This window comes from Astatotilapia calliptera, chromosome 6 (assembly GCF_964374335.1).
Source record: "Astatotilapia calliptera chromosome 6, fAstCal68.1, whole genome shotgun sequence".
Taxonomy (NCBI): domain Eukaryota; kingdom Metazoa; phylum Chordata; class Actinopteri; order Cichliformes; family Cichlidae; genus Astatotilapia; species Astatotilapia calliptera.
Genome location: NC_137427.1, coordinates 3,730,215 through 3,753,566, shown reverse-complemented (window position 1 = coordinate 3,753,566; position 23,352 = coordinate 3,730,215). Strand labels below are relative to the sequence as shown.

At 41.4% G+C, this 23,352-nt stretch overlaps 2 protein-coding genes across 3 annotated transcripts in view; one reads left to right on the top strand and one right to left on the bottom strand.

Moving 5' to 3' along the window:
- The first annotated feature begins 201 nt into the window (after positions 1–201).
- Positions 202–15,936, top strand: LOC113023582 (tensin-4). The gene is made up of 12 exons (XM_026169737.2): positions 202–276; positions 2,454–2,707; positions 4,881–5,217; positions 7,323–7,720; positions 8,047–8,178; positions 10,058–10,150; positions 10,634–10,711; positions 12,525–12,587; positions 14,259–14,430; positions 14,538–14,606; positions 14,718–14,747; positions 15,126–15,936. Exons 2-12 carry the CDS (start codon positions 2,485–2,487, stop codon positions 15,256–15,258), a joined length of 1,728 nt encoding a protein of 575 aa, XP_026025522.2. The 5' UTR covers positions 202–276; positions 2,454–2,484; the 3' UTR covers positions 15,259–15,936.
- A 76-nt stretch (positions 15,937–16,012) lies between these two features.
- The window catches only part of krt222 (keratin 222), a 32,854-nt gene continuing 25,514 nt past the window's right edge, over positions 16,013–23,352 (bottom strand). For both annotated transcript variants that reach the window (XM_026169738.2, XM_026169739.2), the window contains 2 exons: positions 22,647–22,749; positions 16,013–18,880 (listed from right to left, as the gene is read on the bottom strand). In XM_026169738.2, coding sequence (XP_026025523.1) covers positions 18,667–18,880; positions 22,647–22,749 — 317 coding nt within the window. In that variant the 3' untranslated portion in view covers positions 16,013–18,666. The remainder of the gene's footprint in view (positions 18,881–22,646; positions 22,750–23,352) is intronic.

The following is a 23,352-nucleotide window of genomic DNA, read 5'->3' as shown; positions in this document are numbered from 1 at the left end:
AAAATTACAAAAAAAAAAAAAAAGACTCACTGAGTTTAATAGGGTGTCTGTTTCAAAGAAACACGAGTGAAAAAAAAAATCCATCCATAAAAATTAGTGCTGGTATGACATCATCACCTGGAGCGGCAGGGAGTCGTGATCCTTGCTGCTGATAGGCTCACTGGGAAGAGGGTTGGGATTTGATTAATAAAAGCATCCAACACTTTGAGTGCAACACACTGCAGAGTCAGACGGTAAGCAGCATCACGGCAAGGATACTGATCAGAAGATAGCAAGGTAAGAGGACTCTTTTTGTTACTTGTAACAATAAACAGGATATCATCTGCAGCAAAGGTTTGCAACTAACAGCAGCAGGTCCTTATTTTAAGTTCCTTCCTGTTAATTACGAATGCAGACTTAAGTGTTTATTATAGCGCGACATGGCAGGGACACTAAAAGTTACATGAAACCAAATAATCGCAATATTATGCTCTTATTTTCTGAGATTTAAAAAAACGTATCCAGCTGCTATATGAGCTGTAGTGTATTTCATGCACTGTTTCACAGACTAAGTTGGACCTTTGTGATGCTCAGTGTGTGTTCTTCATGAGCTGAAAATGTTGTTAATAATATGAATTTCCCTTGAAAAGAAATGGAAATTCTTTCCACAATGCACATCTCACTCCTTACAAGCTTTTCCTGTTTTAGGAAAACATTAGAGTTGCCATGGTAACAGCCACTCACCTGAGTGACTCACTGAGCACCACACCTTGTCTAAAGTTTAAAAGAGGGAGACAGATGAGCCAATCCTCCCACATATTAGTCAGTGAGCCCCAGGGCGGATGTGGCTACAATGTAGCTTGCCATCACCAGTGTGTGAATGGGTGGATGACTGGATGTGTAAAGCGCTTTGGGGTCCTTAGGGACTAATACAAATACAGGCCATTTACCATATTACGCTGCCCTGCGTGAGCAGCTATTCATGCTGATGTCAGCAGTGAAACATGGCATTTACTCAGCTCGAGTCATTATTCACCACGTGCTGTTATAATAACGATTGAGAAACATGTTGCACGGCGCGGTCTGTAAGAAGTACTGACTCATACTGGGTGCTGCACTCTAGGACGCACACTGTTTATTTTTTTACAGCAACAACAGCTTTTTCAGATTAGCCGTCACTGTAGTCCACGCTGATGTGGACAACCCGCCACAGCTGCCCAACAAATGTTCAGGTTTAGCTTTCTGCAGGGTTCCTGAAGCTGAAAGCAACTTAGGCTTCGAAGTCATTTTAAAGGAATTTAGGACCACAGCTGAAGATAAAGCAGTCACTCCAGGTTATTTAATTTTTCTGGTTCACTGGACCTCTAGCTCTCTGAAAGCCCAACAGTTTCTGAGCATTTTTGCCCTTATTGTAGGTTTATCCTCCTAAAGTGCTGCACCTCTATGGAAATCAAAGTGTCATTACTGGAAACACAGAGAAGTGTGGCATATAGCAGGCTCTTTATTGTTTTTTTCTTAACTTCTGCTAGGCTGGGAGGTCATTTGGCTAGACCCCAAATGACAAAACCATAAAACAAAACATCCCCAACAAACTGTACTAATGTATGCAGGCTAACTTGTTGGTTCTGGATAACATGTAGAAATTTACGAGTCCACCTTGAGTTGAATCCAGATCCAGCTTGAATTCGTGCCAAGTTTACATCACTTTCTGCACAACATGAACTATGCCTGGAACCAGTTTCAGCCATGCCTTGGTTAAATCCATGTTGCTGGTTTTGCACTTCTCCAAGTCATTCCTAGAAATCTCAAAATATGACTACTGTTGGCTCCATTTTCATTTTCCACTCGTCCAATTCGGGGTCCAAGAGTGCCCGAAGCTCATCTCAGCTGACGTGCGATCAATTATTTCTCAAAGGCTACACATAAGACTTGTTTTTAGAATACTGAATTCAATACTTTAAGACTTTAGGGTCCACGAGAACCCAGGTCTTTGTTTCATAAATGCCACAGGTATCAATAGCAGGATGGAAATCGTACTCCTCCCTCTGTTCTCAAACTGAGCAGTGTCTGTTGTGTCTGTTCCCACCTATTCTGCCTTTAGCCTTCAAAAGCTTCTGAGTCTGCACCAACACTCCCTTTTCAAAGGCCTTTTCAACTCCAGATGTCCTTATACACATTCACAGGGTCCTTTTTCTCCACCGTTTCCAGTCTTTCTGTATTGCTAATGTCAGCATAGGGCAACAAGTTGCACAGCTTTTGGAACCTTCTGTTAAAAATGCAATTGCTACTTTGCTACTTTCTCCAAAAGCAACACTGAAAAACTCAGGATGGGTACCCATGTGTGGTGCACAGTATCGGGGGGGAAAAGACCTTTTGATGCGTCTGTTATACAAAAACAACAATGGCAAGGCTTTCATTTCATTCATGACAGAATAACCGATCTCTCTCCATTGTCTCTCTCTGGCCTTTGGCAGGCACGCACAGAAGACTCTGAGCTCCCCTAACATGATGCCTACAGTTAAAGGCTTGGCACACACGATACCCAGTCATGTTCTCAGAGTGGGCCAAACTATTTGCTTGGAACCGTCACAAGAGACAGTCACCCACCATGATGATCCTGATCTCGACATTTCTCTGGAAAATCTCAACCAGTTAATCTTGGAACTGGATCCCACATTTGAACCCATCGAATGCAGCAAAAGTCCCACATGTCTCAGCCCCCCTGCAGGTACAGTAAGACTGTAAACACTTCTCTTGCTCTACCCAATTCAACCTCACATCATTTTATTGCAGATGCATCAAACTCAAACGAGAGACAGTCAAAACTTGCTTGCTGTGTGGGAAACTGAACTTGAAAAATTGTGTGGTTAACGGGTACCATATAGCAACTTTATTGCTCTGAAATCAGTTACGTATAAAAGCCTAAAATTGCCAAGTGCAGTTTCACAGAAAATCTACATCTAATTGACCTCAAAGCCACTTCTCCGGTTTTTTCAAGCGATATAATATTCATTTTGAAACCATGCACCAGCAGAAATATAGCAGCACCCTGCGAAGGGTGGAGCTTACTGAGGTCACAAACACTAACCTGACTAGATTAAAACGCCATATTTGATTCAGGCCTTCACGATTCTGACAGTTATATATATATATGGCAGAATATAAGGACCAGTATGCTAGGTCCTCCTTAAGTTGACAGGGAAGAGATAAAAATGGCCTGTATTTATATAGCGCTTTACTAGTGCCTAAGGACCCCAAAGCGCTTTACATATCCAGTCATCCACCCATTCACACACTGGTGATGGAGCTACATTGTAGCCACAGCCACCCTGGGGTGCACTGACAGAGGCGAGGCTGCCGGACACTGGCGCCACCGGGCCCTCTGACCACCACCAGTAGGCAACGGGTGAAGTGTCTTGCCCAAGGACACAACGACCGAGACTGTCCAAGCCGGGGCTCGAACCGGCAACCTTCCGATTACAAGGCGACCTCCCAACTCTTGAGCCACGATCACCCCAGGGTTTAAAGAGGGTTTAAAGCTATTTCATTAGTCCAAACAGTAATAAGACAATTTCAAAGACACTTCAAACTCAGACACTTCATGCAGAGTGGTCATAAGCAAGATTAAATATTGCTTTGGCTGCATGTCTCTTAAAATCAGTTCAGCAACTTTTTCAAAGCTATTTTCTCTGCTGCTGTGGATTCAAGCGTGTAAAAACATTGCTTGTTGGTAAAGAAGTCATCAGTTTCTCATCTCTCTTAAAATTACTCCCCTTGACCCTGTTGGAACCTGGTTACAGGCAGTGTGCTGGGAAAACTTGTCAGCATGTTTCACCCATTATGTTATCACACTTTCAGCAATAAACCAAAGCAACTTAATGTTGCCTACACATTTGGTACCTACATGTTAAATCTGCTTTCTGATCATTTACCTAAATATACTATTGTAGAAAAGTTAAATTTACTTACAATTTAGAGTGATATGTGGACCAGATATAACATGTACAAAGGGCCTGTTTAGCCCTTTGTTATGCTTCAGTCTAACTCTTGAAAGCTCCCAGCTTTCAGAGGTGTGACACAGAGCACAGTAAAACCATAGCCACCCTTGTAAACAAATAGTACAGATAGCCTTGGGCTCTGGAAATTTACCCACCCTTTCTGAGATAGTTTTAATATTTTTAATCATGTTGTAATTGCACCACTTTGTCTGTCCTGGGATTATTGCCCAGACTTGTACCACACCCTGCATGTGTTACAGCTACAGACTGAAAAGGCTCAGCGAGCAGTCACGCACCGGGGTGGAACAACGGTGCCTCATTCAGTCCTGCTTTCATCAGAAAGTGTGCGCAAGAGTCAAAGCATACATACATATGTGTAAAAATAAATGGGTTTCCTGTTTCTGATCTTTTCTTCAGAGAAGTTTGGTCGTGTGTTTATGAAACTGTCACGTGTTCTGAAAAGGTGAATAAGTTTAAAGGAAATCAAGCAGCAGTGTGGAGAAATATCTCCATATTCAGGCAGATTTCGCTCTTTCTGCATGAACATTAGTCATAATTATGCAACTCTGGTTGCAGAAGCCGCTCGTCTGGCATATACAGACACCACATGCTATGGCATTTTCTTAAGGGCGTAAATTGTGCCGATCACCACCTTGATCCTGACGAATCAAGAAGTGGCTGAGGCTCCTCTAGGCGATCTAATGTTCTAGCAACAGTACAAATGTGCAACTCAAAGAACACTCTGTGCAAGCAGGTACCTGCATGACAAAAATACCTGGCAACGGTGTCCTTACATACACACCAAGCCAGTTCTGCTGATATAAACCAAACCAACACTGTTTTTTCCTCACCAGAATAAACTCCCTCCCTCCCAATACTAACATCTCACCCTTCCACCCACAGATGCCTCTTGCTCAGATGAAGATTTCTCTGAAGTTGTGCTCATTCCTAGAGGCTGTTCAACCATTTCATCACCCACAGTGGTCCCCTCGGTGTCCCCGAGTATACCCATCCCCACACACAACGGCCTCAGATGCAGTCCCCAAGGGACGCTGGTTTTCTCCAGCTCCCCAACGTCCTCTCTGCCCCCGCTGCCATTTGGCAGCGCACCCAGGCGAAACCCCTCACCGAAGAATGACTTTTGCCAAGGATCACTGCGGCTGTCACACTCCAACAGAAACAGCACCGCCTCATTGCTCTCCACCTCGACCTGCTCGGACACCAGCTACATCCTTGGCAGGTAAAACTCAGTAAGACATCCCATCATGATACAAATGTCTTCCATTCTGTCCACTTCTCTGGTCTTGAAAACTGATCCACTTTAAACATGGTGAGTATTTTGAGGCGACACGAGCAGAGAAGGCCTGATCGACTTGGATGAGCAGTGCTCACATTGTGACTAAAAGCTGTTCCATTCTGTGTGTAGGCGAGGGTCACACACACACAAACACACACACACAGATATTATTGCTTTCCCAAGCGTCTTACTCCAAACTTTAACCATCACAGGTAAGAGCCAAACTCCAACTCCAAGTCTCAAACTTCAAGCAGGCCTGAACGAGTTTTAACACAGTTTCACAGCATTATGCTCAATCCTTTCACAAGTGTTAGGGTTCATTTCTAAACACAAAGTCGAGATTCTCCTTATTTAAAGAAAGGGAAGGGGGGGGGGGGGGGGACATGCAGAAACTAACTGTACTTCCCAGTGAAATACACTAGTTTCACATTTTTACTGAATTTACTATGAAATCAGGACAATTTATGTCCATGTACTCCAAATTTCTGACATGAAACAATTTCTGACATGCATCTCTCCCCTGATCTAAAACAGGTCTTACAACTTATTGTGACTCATCTTTATTTATTTTTGGTTATTTCTGTCTTTTGATTTCCTGTGAGAAATGATTTCAATCACCCACTTGAGTTCTTATCACGAAACCTGCAACCCGCAGTCTACATTTTGAACAAGCACAATCACATAGTCCTCAAGTTTATCCTTACCGCTGTGCGCTTTTATAATCAATGAGTGTTTAATGTGTACTTCACGAGTGTCTGTTTGTCATGTATTTATAGAGCAACTCAAAACTGTAGCTAGAAAAAAATAGGTCAGGTTGCACTAGGCCTAAAATACTGCACAACCTTATGTTCAATTTGTTCTATACCCGCAGCACCAGTTTACATCGCAACAGTCGTCTAAAGGTGCATTATAATTAGAGGTAAAGACTCCACGACAGTCTTCCATGAGGAAGAACTTAGTGACACTTTTAATAGGAAGACCTAGAAAAGACTTTTCATGGTTTTTCTTGGCTCAGTCTCCTGCTTTTATTTAGCAGGGCACTATACACAAGCACAGTCTGCATATATCTAAGGCAAAAGACATTTAACACACAATTCTTTGCTTTTATTTTAGCTTTTACCATTTGATAACCAGTTACCCACTGTAATTTCTTTTGTTCTGAAATAGTTTGAAATATTAAGAAAATAACTTAATCTATCAACAGAAAAGAAGAAAACTGACTTGCATTTCCAAAAACATGTATTGTGTTAAAGAGCTGTTGACTGCATTTGAACTAAGCGGCGCTGTACTTTGGTTTAAAACCACTTTGTGCCTTAATGTAGTGCCGTAAAACCTACTCGGATCGACTGGTTTTCCATTATAATTTAGTACCTCCAAATGCGCGTGATCTTTGTCATGCCAACGTGTCCAAGCGTCCCACAACCTAATTAATACGCAGCACGAACGCTACAACAAAGGTGGACAAGAATAAACCTGCTGCTCGGTCTGTGGATTTTTGTCAGACTTGGGGATCACTGAGTTGTTTTTTGTTGCCATTTCCCAGTTGTCGGGTTTCAAAAATGCCAGTTTTGATTTCCGTGAACAAAACACTCTCATGACTCGTAGAGTGATGCTACTGACCAGCCAATTGGTGGCATGTAGTCGATGACGTCACATTTTAGTACCTGCTCGGATTGCTTGGAACCCCGGCCAAGCAGGTACTAAAAAAGTACCTGGTAACAGGTGAAAACTGTGCCTAGTCAAGCCCAGTAGGTAATAATGGAAAAGAGGCTTAAGTGACTAGAACCTCAATTTAACCATGCTAATCATTAAGAAGACCTTTTCATTCACAAAGTAAGGTAAGCCTCTCGAAGAGGTTTGCTTCTGCACAGGATAATTACAAAAACACTTTTAAATTCAAAAAACAAAAAACATGTTTTTTATTAAAGTCTTTGTTCCTTTAATTATAGTTATCCTTCTACAGGGAATTAAAATTTTTAAAAAATGTCTCACTGCAAAAGAACCTTGTGTTTCCAACGTTATTTTTCCTCCTTTTTCTTTCCTCATAGTAACCTCTCCTTAACCGGTGAAGATGCTGATTTTCCAGAGTCCATGCTACCCGGCTCCTTTAGTGACGATTCCAGAATGAAGCCATGTAATAACAGGCAAAGCCTGGAGAAGCCCTTGAAGACAAAGCGAGGACATTTACAGGAAGTGAACAGCAGAAGAGCACAGAACGGCCCAGTCTCAGGGTCACTGACCGATATTCCCGTACTGTTAGTCAACGGTGCACCTCAACAGGACCTGCACAGCCCTGAACCACAGATCGAGTTACTCCAGAGGAACCCTGTGTCAAAACCAACATATTCCAGTTCTCAAGCCCGTTTTAACGGCAGCCAGCCATCGATGAAATTTGTCATGGATACGTCAAAGTTTTGGTTCCGTCCACACATCAGCAGAGCAGAAGGTGAGACCCAAGCAAGCATCACACGAAGACCTTACAGTAAAAGCACTAAATTCACAGTGGATTTGTTTGAGGAGGTCTCAAAAGTAACAATTTCATTTCACAGTCCTGCTTAAAGTACAAAATGTTGATGCAATTCAGCATGAAAGCATTCACCACAAAGTTAAACACATTCAGTGCTTTTCCATCAATGGGAATCTTCTCGAAAGCTTTGTTCAAACTCTGAAACTGTGCCATCAAGCTAAAGTGATCCATAAGTGTTTTTCTTGAGTAATAAAACACACGTTGTTGCATTTTTCTGAGCATTTTTGATGTCTTATTTATTCTAGCTGAAGCTCTGGTAAAAGACAAGGAAGCAGGAACCTTTGTGGTGAGAGACAGCACCTCCTACAGAGGCAGTTTTGGTTTGGCCATGAAGGTAGATCAAACGCCCACCAGCTTTACTGCTGCTGCCTATCCAGGTAAGCTCACTAGTAAGAGCAGTGGCCTGACCTCAGTTTCAAAAGCAGAAATCAGTCAGATCCAGGAAACAGAAGATCTTAAAGCCACAAAAAACACAACTGCACACACAAAGCATGAATACAGTGTAGCGTATTGCTGTTGTTGTTACTCATATATAACACAGACGGTGTATAAAGATCTCTAATTTTACATAAATGCTCTGGTCTATACCAGAGCCCTGCAGCGCATGCCTTACCCAACTCTGCTGACGACATCAAGCGATCTGTGGCGTGCTAGCACGCAGTGCTGTCATTTTTTCCTACCACAGTATACCTTGCATAAACACAAGAGAAAACCAGCTGTTTACGGCACTGTAAGCAGTCGGTGAGGGGAAAAAAGGACCTCACTCACGAAACAATTTTGAGGCTTGCCTCGTTTGTAGATTTGTACGTTTTCATCCCTTTCAGGAATGCGGGATATGTGAGCGTTGGTCAAGCTCTGAGACCACTTCACTGACAGGCTCCATCCATCGAATTAATCCCTACATCCCGGGCAATCTAGCAACATGTTTTTCCTATTTAGCATGGTTTTCTTTTGCAGAACATTATATAATAATGCCTCTTTTATTTAAACCAGCCACAAAAATGTAAGGCTATAAAATGGAACTAAAAGCACTAATTAACTCAGTGAGACCAAACAGTTTGCCTTAGCTAAGCTAAAGTTATAAATCCTTCACATACAGACATGTAAAGGCTGTCTGTTCTGCTCGCTTACAGCACCAATCTATCCTTAACTCTGGTCTCAGTGCAATCCCTCAGTTTACCCTTTGTCATAAATGAATCATTTTAGCTCCTCTCCCTTTAAATGAACTTTCACCTGATTGGTTGCTCCGTACAAACAGAAGGTTCAAACAGCAGGTTCAAACAGCAGGTGGATGAATATCTGCTCTCAATGTGAGCTTTCCGCTCCCAGAGATTACCGAACAAAACTTCTGCTAGTTTAAGATGAGCATCCAACACTGTAATAGTATATTTGTCATTCTTTTCTGTTATAATTTCCATGCACATGACTGACAGCATCATGTGCATGCTGATAATCACCTAGCCTCCCAAAAAAGTGAGGAACAAAAGAAGAGAGTGCATGCCCTGAAACCTCGCAGCACTGCTCATGAGAACGGCCAATAAATTAGGCTGTAAAGCTCTGCGACTCTATTTTACCGACAGACCGGCACTAGTCAGTCCTTAGGGGGAAAAACATAGGACAGGACGACAACATCAGATCGTTGATGGCCTCATTTATGTGTTTATGGTGGCCTTGTAAGTCAGAATGAATTTTAAATTAAAGTAAATTAACTCCCTGATCACAGCAAATGACAGGAGACAACTACCTGAAAAACTCTACATTTATTAAATCTAATTTATCTGGGCTGTATGGAGGCAAAACGCACTGAATGAATGGCAGCACTTTACTTATTACAGCAGCAACATAATGTTTTTTGAAAGCTTTATGTACCCTGCGTCTCTCACATTCAGAAATCACTGCCATCCAGCGCCATTAGTAACTAATGCCTCTCTTCCATCATTGTGGTCTCAGTGCTGTGCAGAGGCAGCTCTGCTTCAGCGCCTTTTAAGAACAAGCTCACATTTCGAAAGGTTTGGGAATCCTGTGCAGCAGCGCTACTGAAGCCGGGTGAAAGAATTCGTAGGTTACATTTGCCAATCGCTGATGAACATCTTGCGGTGCCCTGCCACACAGCCACTGACGTCAACACGAGCAATTACGTGGTTCTGTGTCTTCTTTTTTGAAGAAACTGGTGGGAAAGGGTTATTCCAGTGCTTCTTTATCACATTGCCTTCATATATTGTTCATTCTCTGACATTTGTCCTTTTGTCAAAACAGGGGAAAGCAGCTCTGATCTTATCAGACACTTCCTCATTGAATCATCTGCCAAAGGCGTGCGCATTAAAGGCTCTTCTCAGGAACCCTACTTTGGTGAGTCGAGTTATCAGTTTCATACCCACCGAGAATTCACTCGTCTGTTTAAAAAGCGAGTGCTGCTCTGACTCAGAGATCTCTCGCCTCCTGGGATGTGGGTGGGCATGAGTGCCATGGATCTTACCCTTGAGCATTAGTACAAAGGGTGTGTATTCTCACACCCAAAGAACCTTTCTTATCAGTAGTGTGGGTCACTGGTTTGTAATCAGACACCCATGGCCATGTACTGATATGTCTGTCGCCACAGATATGTAACGTTACAGTAACGTTGTCACTGAAATATGGAAAAACAGTCATCATAGCAGCAGAAGGATTTATACTGTAGTGAGTCTCTGTGTCATAACAAAACTCTGTAGGTTGTCTTCAGACCTGGCAAAGTGTTGAGGATAAAGTTCAAATTTTATTGTTCTTGAAATAGCCAATCAGAAAGTTGCTTATCTGTACTCAGCTGGAGCTGTGATTTGCTTTGTGTCTTTGCAGGTAGTCTCTCTGCCCTGGTGTACCAGCACACCATTTCTGCGTACGCCTTACCCTGCAGATTATGCCTCTACTGCCACGGTAACTGAGCCTTTGTTATTACTGCACACACACACCAGGAGTAGGCAACTCCAGGCCTTGAGGGCCGGTGTCCTGCAGGTTTTAGATGTATCCTTGTTCCAACACAGCTGATTCAAATGACCTCCTCAACATGTCTTGACGTTCTCCAGAGGCCTGGTAACGAACTAATCATTTGATTCAGGTGTGTTGACCCAGGGTGAGATCTAAAACCTGCAGGAGACCAGCACTTAACTTTTTTAGTGCTGAGACTTAATAAAGAATAAATAATAAAAGTAATCTTCATGTTTGAAAACTATCAGATTGCCTTAAACCTGCATCCTTTCCAAAGTTTGCAAACAATATTGGTTCATAAACATTAAAATAATGGAGTTTGACTTTTTGTTTTAAAGTGTATTTCTAAAGGGGCCTTTAACATATTTCCTTCAATATAATGAATCGACTGCAAAGGACAACTGCTGGGCCCTGAGAGTGACAGATACCTGCTGTGTGCTGCAGAAAGAGACTATGTGAGAGAGACTGAACTATCTGGAGACAAAAGCAGCTGTAGACAACCATTCATACTATATAAAGATATTTTTGAATGAAGGCTTAATTTCAGTCATATTAGCTCGAGCTGAACTTAACAGTGATCGAGTCTGAGCTTTTAGGAAAGGGTTAAAAAGAACTGCTGGGAATTAAGCTTTTTAAGCCAAGGCCTGATCGCCTCTGTGCTTTAATCTGGACCTCAGGAAAGCCAGGAGTTTGTTCTGCAGACCTCAGTGACTTTGAAGAAGTGTACTGGTTCAAAAGGTATGAAGCCGCTAATTCCTGCAATGCCTTAAAAACAAACAATAAAATCTTAAAGACAATTCAGAAACTGACTTAGTAACTGTGCTGCAGCGTTTTAGACCAGCTGCAACCTGTAGTTTCAGGTAATACTGAATAAAATATTTAGTTCATTTTGTAAATCATGATCATCATCAGTCACAAAGGAGGGTTCTCCAGGATATACTTATTGGCTAATAACCTGTCAATCACAAGATGCAAGTCAATGAGTGAGCAATGTCCTCAGTCAGCTCCAAGCCACACTTCTTATGTGGTGCTGACAACCAAAATTACCCTTTCGACCAATCAAAATGATGGACACAAACCAATGAGTGGCATCACTGAGGTCATGACCATCCCTTAGATATAGTCGATTGTGTTTTTCTGTCTGTGTCAAAGATAACGAGGTAGGAAGGTGTCCTCACTCAGACGCTTGGCCTTTCTCACAGTAGGGCTACTTTCCAAACCAAATTCTAACAACTAAAACTATTTTGGAAAGAAGATAAAAGCCAAACTAAATGAGAATGTTTCTTCAAATTATGGATTGTCGGGTTATCTTTCTCACGTCAGAGACAAAAAGCAGGAACAGATCCTAACTGAGTGCGGCTCCAGCGACCACAAGCTGGCAACTGAAAAAAGGAAGAAACAGTAATGCAGGGAAACCAGGGGTGTTTCCAAGAGTCTGCTAATGTACTGGCAATGAGCAGAAAACTGAAACATGACACTAAAACAGATCTTTACTTGAACAAGTTCTATTGTGCTTTAATGCCACATTAAAAAAAAAAAAAAAAAAGCAGAAATATTCCCAGCAGAAGAAGAACAGGGACAACTTGCTGCTCAGTATTGACAAACACGCCCCCAACATCAGGGACAGACACCACGAACACTGGAAAAAACATTAATGTTGAATCAACTGAAAGTGTCATTTCTAAGTCATTTGGTGTTACTGTTGTGCCAGTAAAGCCCCTCAAATTCAAATAAAAAACTCAAATCTTATCTGTCTACACAGACCTGAGATCAGCAGAGGAGAGAGCAAAAGAGAGAGCACCTTCAGAGGACGACAACAAAATAGGTGAGTCCATGTAACGCCCCAACAACTCTGTTTGGGCATTTTTAGATAAGTAGTATGGCCTGTACAGGACCTGGCCTGGTCCAGTGTCCAGGATTTGGGGAAGACTTCTTTGCCTTTGCCAAAATAAAGACAAACTGGACATTTTCTGTCAGATCACAATATTAAAGGTATTAAAAAGTGGACCTTTTCTAAGCAGCAAACACTGATGATAAGTTATGATTTAAGATATGATTAAATACATAATTTTGCACCAACACTCCAAAAACTAGGACGGGGTTAATTTAAAATTAAGCTAATGGAAACACAGGTTAGTGTGACCTAATATAGCGCAGCTGCAGGTTTCCTTCTGTTCGCCACAAAGCTGTACCTGTGCTTCAGCACAGCCAGGGTCAGAGTTAAACTCCAACAAATTAAACTCTAAAATAAGCAGTAACAGGAGTCTGACCAACAGAGTTATGATAGAGTTAAGAAGAGTTAAGAAACCAACAACAATTAACCCCCTTGCATTCAACCTTTTCCTGTCCTGCGGTTATAAACACTACTGTTCTGCTCTGCAGCCAAGCAGGAAATGCTGATATTACCGTGTCCCACCGACTTGTTATCTGAGGTTTGCTCACGAACATCGAAAGCCTGGTTTGAGGGTTTGCACATCGCTTTTATCTGCAGAATATAAAGTGTTGCTTTTACCTGCACCCCTGTTTTCATGTGCATTGACTTCCTGAGCAAACAGCGTGACTGACTGTCAGGCAGTTTGACTTGCCACAGCCGTGAAGCCTCTCACAGGTGGTAATAATACCTCTTCTCGGTAAAGAGCTACGGCGTTAGAGATGCTGCTGATTTCACGCCACAGCCACGTGTTGCTTCATCAGTGAGAGTTCAAAGACCGAACTTTTCTTTTAAAGTCTGAAAAACTCAGGATATTATTAAAAACACTTAGCGTCGTCCTGAAGGCTTTTCCACATTCCTCAAAGTCTCCTTTCACTAAGTGGGAGAAAAATGTTCAGGCTTTGAAACATTCCAGCTGTTTTGGCTCAAGTCCACTCAACCAGGCAGGCAGCCATCTTTGTTTCGACACAGATAAATGGAGGACAAAGTATCCCAAAATTTTATTTACTTCGGTGAAATACTGAGAGATTTCTCAACAGAAAAAGAAATAAACGAAGTGAAAATATATAATCATCCAAAGCGACAAGACAAACTTTCATTTTACAGAAACTGGATCACAAGAATATTTTTATTACTTCAAAGCAAAAAGGAAGTAGGGACTGAAACACAAAATATTTTGTAAAAGTGGTGCACAGTCCTGCAGCAGGAAGGTTCCTGGGTCAAACGTCCTGGTCAGTTTCCTTCTTTGTGGAGCTTACTCCTCTTCTGCATAAAAGTTATTTGATAAATCAAAACTTGTCATTATAGTGCAAATGAAATACAAAGAAACAAAAAACCTAAAACAACAACTGCAAAGATATCACAAAGAATCAACTAATAAAAGAAGAAGAAATAAATGATAGTACACATTGTCTTCTCGTCTCCTTTATTAACACACAAACATGGGGAGTCTGAGGACATTCCTCAGCGCTTCTTACTTTCTGACAACAAAGTCTCCCAGTGGCAGAATCGAAACAACCCCTCATCTCTGTGTTTAACAAGTGTGTTTGTTTGTCTTGTCAACAGCCTCCAACTTTGTCTACCTTAACGCCATCCCCACTGAGATGCTGACAGGCCCCTGTGCAGTGCAAAGGGCGGTGTCCTCAACACTCGAGAAGGCTCCGGGTTCCTTCACACCAACCATAGTCAACATGAAAGTGTCTCTGAAGGGTGTCACTCTCACAGACATCAACAGGAAGTAAGAAAACACATGAAATCAACGTGTTGCTGAGATTTTATGTGCTGCCGTGCTGTTTAGGTGTGGTCTGTGTGTGACACTGGGTCAAGACTCATCGTTTCTTGCAGGCTCTTCTTCAGGCGCCATTACCCTGCACACATGCTGAGCTACGGTGGTGAAGATCCAGACAATCGAGTGTGAGTATGCACGACATGAGCTGCGAGCGCAGACGTCAGAGATCATCTCCACTGGTGGTCATCAACGTGTTTCATTTCTAATCTGAACATTTGTCTGTCTTATACTCACAGGTGGACGAGAGGTTCAAGTTTTGGTGCAAGGTAATCTGAACTTCAAGTCTAAACAGGGGACCTGTTCTGTTCATTTACACATTTTAGCTGTATTAGTGTAGCTTTGCATCAGCAGCAGCTCAAAATAATCCTTCTTTATCTTACACTGTGTCTTGGTGCAGGAACTCAGCTCATCCTCTTTCTGAAATAAGGTGTTTCAGTCAGCTCCTCCCTTTTAAGCCAGCTTTTTTCTTATTGGCTGCCCCTCATAAATCAATTGTTTGAATAGGATGTGGGTGGGGCTTCTATGAATACTACTGAGAACAATATATTTGACAGTAAATAATGAAAAGCAGAAGAGGTCCCTTTGAAAAATATCTTCTTCTTGGGGTGCAGATTAATCTGACTCATGTTTCTTTGTGCCGACAGGTTGTTTGGCTTTGTGGCAAAGGGCATTGAAGCCGGTATGGAGAATGTTTGTCACGTATTTGCAGAATATGACACCCTGCAGCCCTGCAGCGAAGTCATCAAGGTGATTCAGGCAGCTGTATCCAAGCCATAAACATGCAAACCCAGAGACGGCGTGATACATCTTCAAGACTCCTGCTTACACTTTCTGTTTAACACTGTGCTCTTCTACAAATAACCTGTCCAGTATGGTGGTTACAGGAAGTGTCGCTACTGCTTTGGAGAAAACTGGACAAGTTTGTGTTTCTGCTGAATTGCAAGGAAAACCTGATTTAGGTTCCGGTGTTTGATCAGATAATAAAAATCATATTAAAAGATATATGAGTGATTATGGCAAAAAATTAGGATATAGTGGACTGCACCTATAACATGATTGTAAATGAATGAGGCGCCATAGTTTGAATATCATCCAATCAGCTTGTAAAAGCAGTAAAACAAAGCCAACTATTTCTTTTAAGACTGCTGAGAGAACAGTTGTAGATGTGAGAAAGCGGCACGCTATGTCTTCATAAGAACAGGAGCCCTTTTCCCTGAGAGGTGAACGTGCATTATCTGATGCATTGAAATATAGTGATGTGGTAATTAAAAGTTTGAAGGTGAAAAGACTTGAAGAGAAACAAATGAACCCTGGTAGGTCAGTTCATTTCAAATTCTGCAGCTACCCCTGAATGTATTTATTACACTGCAATGCACTGTAAAAACTTTATTCTCTGTATATTCGTGGATTTTTATTTTTGTTTTTCATGATGGAAAATAAACATTTTTAACTATTCATATGTTAATAGTGTGTGTGAAAATAATAAAGAAGAAGAAGCTTTATTTTGGACGTGACAGAAAACACAACAGTCTGCACATATTTCTGTGTTTTATTTGAAATGATAAATCTTTAGATAAAAGCATAATGCTTCATTCAAATGAAGAGTGTGCTTCCTGAAGCAAAGCAAAACCAAGTACAGAACTGCATAGGTAATTTTTTTAAATATTCTCAACATATCTTAAGGGACCCAAATGCAAAGCTCAGCGGTCCGCTTCTTTTATATATATATATATATATATATTTATCTTTGGTGCCAACTCAAAAGATAGCATAAAAACTTGAGTCTAAGGTGCAACAGGACGTGTTACAGGACCGAGTGGAGCACTGAGAACACTCTGCAGTGGTAACTATTTACAAACACTGCCCTCCTCTGGTTAAGACGGGGAATCTAAATTCTCACTGCTGTTTGGTTCACAGTGAGTATCACACAATAACGCCATAGCAATATATATTATTGTATTCTTTTTAAATCCCCACACAGAGGATTAACCGCAATGACAAAAGACCCTCAGAGTAAAAGAAACTCTTCTTTCAGTGCTGTGAGTGTCTGCAGTGCAAAGCAGGAAGGGACTGTATGAAAATTAGCGGACACGGAGCAAGGCTTTACTTTAAAAGCAAAGTTTAAGACACTCATCTACATATTTGATGTTATATGTACCTGAAATCGTCAGAGATGGTTATAATGTGGAAATTGAAGTAAGTTGCACTGAAATGTGACCTGTTATTGTGCATGATCTGTAGTTGCGTGAACTTGTTTGAACTATCTGCTGCTGTTTTGAAAAAGAGATGTTACAGTCTTTTATTGGGATAAATAAAGGATGTCATTTAAAAATGTATATAGATCTATTAGATTAGTTAGAATGATTTTTCCATCAACCTTTTTTTTTCTTTTTACATTTTTTAATTAATTTTTAAAAATTAATCTGTGATCTGAGCAGGACTCCGCCTTTCAGGATGACCTCTTGAATCGTGGCACATTTGTCTATTTGCAAACAAGCTTTTTTAACCCCCAGTCTCAGTGCTGGAATCCCAAACATTCTGTTTCCATCTGTTCTGTTTCTCTTTCACCTCAGAGTCATCCTCACTACAGACTCCTCTCACCTGAAACCCAAAGGTGACCTGGTCTTTCTGTTTTTGCCCCCCCACAGTCTGGACCCGTCTGATATGTCCAACAATTGTTAAATCGGTTCTATTTGATGATCTCTTATTATTTTTTAAACTCATTTTTTAAATTCATCATTAGTATTTGTTATTAATTTTGATTTGTGGGTTTTTTATTCTTTTTATATTTTTCCTGTCGCTGTTTTATTCGCTACCTTTTGATTTCTCACCTGATCACCTGCACTTCCTGCTCAGTACTGCCTCTAACGCATCCATTTTTTTACACAGAATAACTGAAAAGCACTTCGGGGCTGCCCATAAAGAACTGGGCTGTTCATTTGGTCTTCCTTTGGGTCAACTTCTGTTTTTTTTCAAGTGTGCTGCACGGTCAAAGGTTACCTGATGGGACTGGATGTCCATCTACTAACCATCCAGTGTTAACGAATATCAGCTGGTTAATAGACGTAGGTTTAGCTCTCAGATGGCCCTCCTAAAAATCTGATTAGGCCACAGGTTAAACGAATTGGTACCTAATGCAGGAGAAACATTTGAAAGCCATCACAGTGATTCTTTCGTCCATCATGTGACTTTCAGTAGAAGTTTTCCTTCTCAGATTTTTTCTTTTGCACTTTGTAAACTCTATTTTAAAAGTGCTATTTAAATTACACTTTGATTGCATTTTTATTTCAGTCAGAATAATATCAGGCGGCTTCTTTGGTCAGTGTGTACGTTTTTTTGAAAAATGGTGCGAATTGCACTTTTTAACAGATAAAATTTTCTCCCAGTGCAGAAACCTCACGGTGGAAGGATTAAAGACTAACACTGTCTTCTAAATTAAATGTTAATGATCTGATGGGAAAATAACTTTCACGTGGTCACCGATGCACATATCAAAAGGGAAAATGGAAAATTTCCCAAATTCTTCCATCAATTTTCCAATTCTGATCTATTTATTGATGTTTTTACACATGTTTTGCTCTGCTCTGAGATGCAGACTGGAGTTGAACGATTCTGCGACATTGACAAATTTTATATGTCATTCCTACAAAAAAACAAATAAAAAACAAAACTTTGTAATTTTCATACAGCCCCTCACAGAAAATCTACCAAAACATGAAAATCCACTCTTAGGTAGTTCACAGCAGCTCTTAGTGCTGTGTCTCCATCCATCCAAGTCTACCTGTGCTCTCAGCTTCCTGTACCAGGTGCTAATCAGGGTTAAATGCTGTAGTTAAGCAGAGTCATTGTTATGATGTCTTTAATCCAGTGAAACCTAACTGAAACAAAGTGTTCAAAGACAGCTTTTCTTCATCTAAAATGATGACGCAGAAATATGTTTTACATATTAAATACTTATCCTCTGTGAAGTAATGACTGTAAGTCTTTCTGACACTATAAAAATGGTCACCACAAAAGCCTGATGGTTAATGATCGTCCTGTCAAAGATGAGATCTGATGGGAGCTCATCAGCTAAAATTCAGATTAAGCACGATGGTGACGGGTGGTAACGTGACCACCGTCGTGGCACAAATGTTATTTCTGTTACCGCAAACCAGTGTCAGCTCGGGCCCAACGGTGACCGAGTTACTGCGTGATGGTCGGGATGCTGCGGGATCTCTTCATGATGAGACGCACCTCCACGTCGGGGAGGCTGTCCTGTTTAGTTTGGGCGCACCCCTCGTCCGCCGCGGCCATGTGCAGGTCGAAGCGCAGCGACACGGACTTCTTCCTCAGCTTGGGATTCCCCCTGAAGAAGGAGCCCTCCCACTGCTTTATCACCTTATCAATCTTCTCTGTCCTGGTGAGAGACGTTGGAGATGTTGGTAATAAACGGTGAATATGCAAACTGTAAACAGATTCTGTGAAAAACGTTATCGGGCTCTTTGCGTTTCTTTTGTTTGTGCAATGACTCATCTTCTCTTTGAATTTGAAAATCTGTCTTTTCATCTAAGTGTCATTCATTCATTCTCATCCTTGCTGAGACAGATAGAGCCTGCAGGGGGCAGCGACAGAGAGCGCTGATGCTAAAATGTGCTGAGCTTGAATTGCCCTAGATGTAGCCTTTGATAAGACATGATGTGAAACATAAAGAAGATACGCCCTCACTCTGTATTTTAATCATGATATAACACATCATTTTGTATCCTCATCAAACTATTTTTGAAGGCTTTTGATATTCTGGGAGACAGTCAATCAGCTTTCCATTGATTTACAGTGACCCTTCATTTTTAAAGAGACAAGTAGACCCAAGCCGTGTCAGCAAACTGCTCTGAAACTGCACAACAGAGCCTCTGGATCCTCTCATGCTAAGGGTTATTTGGGGCTTCCTTTAATTTGTCTGCACATTCATAATGATACAACTGTCTGGGAGGGAGGGAGAGAGAGAGAGACCTTGCCTCAGCCCACTACTGCACTTTAAAGTGTGTCACAGCTGAAACGGGGTCAACTAACAGAGTGGTAGAAAACTGAAACACAGAGGTTGCACATTTATGTGTGTTTGTTTTGGTTTGTTTTTGTGTCAGATGGTTTCCAAAGTGGGTTCGATAGTTTCAGTTTCATCTTTAATATTTTAACATGTCAGTTTTATTTAGTTTTGATGGTTTAAGCGTTTCTGTCGTTTTAGCTTATTAAAATATGGGTTTTACGTTCGGGGGTAGACTCAAACAATTCAGAATGCATATTAATGCAAAAGTAAAGGGAAATTATTTGACATTGGTTTAAAATAATAACAGTTGATTCTGTTCTGGACATGTTGTTTCATCACACATCCAAGTGACTTTTCAGTCTCTGCTGACTGCAGGTTTCCTTATAAACAGAACATCTGCATAATGACTGAAACCAGCAACACTGTGAGGTCAGTTTCATGATCATTAATATGTAAATTGCCATGACCACTGATCAATGGTCATATGCACCATTCACCATTCACAGCATTGTAAGATGGTGAAAGGTGTACCCTTAGGCCTCCTCCTCGATTTCCATGTAAATGTGTTCCTTGACTCCCCAGACAAACCAGCGTTCCTCCCACTGAAAACGCTACATCCAGATAAACAGATTTTTTTTTGGGACCTCCTCACCTGGATGATTGAGCATGCATCAAGACAAGTTTTCACAGGACTGCTTCCAAGTAACAGCCCATTACTGCTAATCAAATCCACTTGATTTAATCATCAGCACCTCTACAAACACAGTTGTGAGTGATGCCGTAAAAGCAGAGGCTTTGACAGTTTGATGGTCTGGAGCAATGATGTGTGTGTTAACATAATGACAAAGAAAGCCCACAATGATCTCAGACAAGCAATCGTTGGTGCCCATCATTCTGGGAAAAGTTATCACACCATTTCCAAACAATGTGAAATCCTTTGCTCTACTTTCACAAGTGGAAAACATTAACGTTGTCCGTTTTCCCAGGAGTGGACGCCGCAGCGAATCCACACCGAGGTCGGACGTGCAGTGCTCAGAGAAACTGCAAAAAACACAAAAGCTCCAGTTTAGACCCCACAGGCCTCAGTTAGCAACTTGAATGTTAAGGTTCATGAGAGTTCAATTAGAAATAGACAAAACAAGTATGACTTGTTTGGATGGGTTGCCAGGAGAAAGCCTGATCTCTTTTAAAATCTGTAGATGTTCTGGATAAAGTGAAAAACAAATTTAGTGATGAGGGCTCGTCTTGATAAACAAAACAAAAACCAAACAAAAGAAACCAGCACATATAAAAAAAAAAAAAAAATTCACTACACCTAGATCCCAGATATCCCATGCCGATCATATGTTTTTAATTGCTTCAGCCTGCCCACGGTTGCTTTTGCATCTGCATCCATCTCTCGTCTGTTGTGACTGATGCAGACTCTTTTATTCGCTGGGATCTCGCTGCTGCTTTTCCCACATCAGATGGAAATAATCACTCCTGATTGAAATGTAATATTTACTCTGCTTGCAGCTTTGTGTTTGATCTACACCTTTTCTTTTTTCCTAGCAGCCCCTTGCTTCACTGTTTGACCAGCTACTCCCTAATTGTGTCCTTGGCTGTCTGGTCTTATCAGGCAGTATGGAGCAGGTTTGTCAGAGCTTTTCTGCTGGGAACAAGTGTCTGCCTGGACTAGAAATGAGCTTCTATGTAAGGTCAAACAAATTAGCCATGCACTAAAAGGCAGTGTATAAGCAGGGTGAAAGACATCAGGTGATAGTTGTCTGTAGATCGTTCACTGTGATTGATTGATGGATTGTTAATCTAAAAATGTCTTGGCAATTATCTCCTAGTATACTAGTAATTTGAAGTCTGCAGTTACAGACGAAACACCAGTTTGCTCAGTAACTGCAGACAGACGCCTCACTCAGGGAGTAGCTCTGTGCACTGCTTTGAAGTTAAGAGCCGCACACTAGTGGATATTTCAGGCTCTGGTCACCTAGGTTACGCTAATGTATCAACAGCCCGTCATATATCAATCAGTCACTTTTCCTGATGTTGGTAGCTGTCGCCAGTAGTTATCTTACCCTTCATCACTTTCAGTCACTGAATGTCATTGACTTTCTCTGCTGTTGCCACATCACTGCGATCACTTCCTTTGCTCCTGACAAAGTTGATTAGTTTAAACAGACAGTTTTATTTAGTTCTTGTTCATTTTTCCATTTTTTGTGGGAATGTCTTTCAGCTCTTCATCACACAATGTTTCGAACATTTAACCAGCATGAAACTGGAATGTGACACAACAGTCAGCTGCTGACATCAGCCTAATCTTATTTGCCAATCAAATATGCACACATAAGTCAGCAGGGTGCATTCTTACTTGTTATCTTTAGAGAGGGAAGAAGGGCGAGGTTTAGTCTAATTAAAAAATAACAAGGTCAAACTATGCAAGAGGCCCTCCCAGCAATAGCACAACAAAATAATAAACACGGGTCGTCCATCTTTGATGTGGGCAAGCGCGGTCACCTGCAAAATGTAGAAAATAACAGGATCTTTGAAGCAAACAACAGCGCACTCAGGAGAAAGTGTGAGGACATGACCGATAGTTGCTGGGCCAGCAGAGCAACTGCGTCTCTTTGCATCTGCGGCTCTCTGAGGACATTATGCAAGTGTGTATGCGTGGCTGTGTCTCGGTCTGGTAATACCTGAAGCACGAACAAAGATTTCCACCCATGTCTCGTCCAACAATAACAGGTGTCACGCCCTGAAGCATGCATACCGGGCGAGTACCTCCACATCAAACACAGGCCATTAAAGGAGGAGAATTCCCATGCAACCCAGTGAGGAATTACTCATGGGAACTTGTGAGCTAAATGTTTTTGTTTCTCCTAACTCGTTCGATGTGTGAAGGTAATTCTTCTGTTCGCCTAGACGTCGCCGGGGAGTGGAGTATGATGACTGCATGCTTGTGAACTAATATAAAGACTCTAATTGAAATGTGTTAAAGCTTCAGGAGATTACATGAGTAAGATGTTTTTGCAATAGGGATTTATCTGTGTGATGTAATTAGCGGTTACTATTAGAAAATGCCTAGGTTTCACACTCAAGCAGAAGCACTGACTGCAGGCCAAGTGGGAGCACAGCGATCAATACTTACTCAATGGTGCCGTGACCCTCCGCGCTTTCTTGCACCACATTGCCTTGGAGGATCTCCTGAGTCTTCACAGTGGAGATTGGCAAGTCCTTATCTAGTTCTGGCTCTGCGAGAAGTCGTTAAAGATAAACCATAATAAGAAATGACTGCAACAAGTAGGCGTGTCACTACTTTTCCATCAATAAAGAGGAATGCACCGAAATGATGAGACGTCAGCTTTTTGGCCAAAAAATAAGATTACCGATGCGACCCAAAGACATTTACATATCATTTGTTCCCATGGAAATTACCTGAACCTCTCCTTTGAAGCTGAACATAACACCGGGCTCATGTTACACTCTATATTTGCCTGTTCTATATTTATACAGTAATCAAAATGTCCCGCAGTATATTTGCAGAGCTTTTTGTTATTTTTTCCCTGTACATTAGAGTCCATTGACATCTCTTGTAGTATTCCCCGTCTGCCTGCCTGGTGTCCTGTGTTTAAGTCCCTTTAAGGGTTTTGGCTCAATAAAAAGAAAAATGGAGGAATGGCGGCTACATGGTGGCTATCTTTCTGTCAGTATGATGTGAGATGTCCCACTCAGTGCTGCACAGCTGATTTTTCTGATGAGGCCCATACACTGTATATAAAAGATGGACATAGCCACTGTGACGTTACCTGCCGGTTTTGGTGTTAGCATTTAAGCTACTGTGTTGGTTTCTGGAG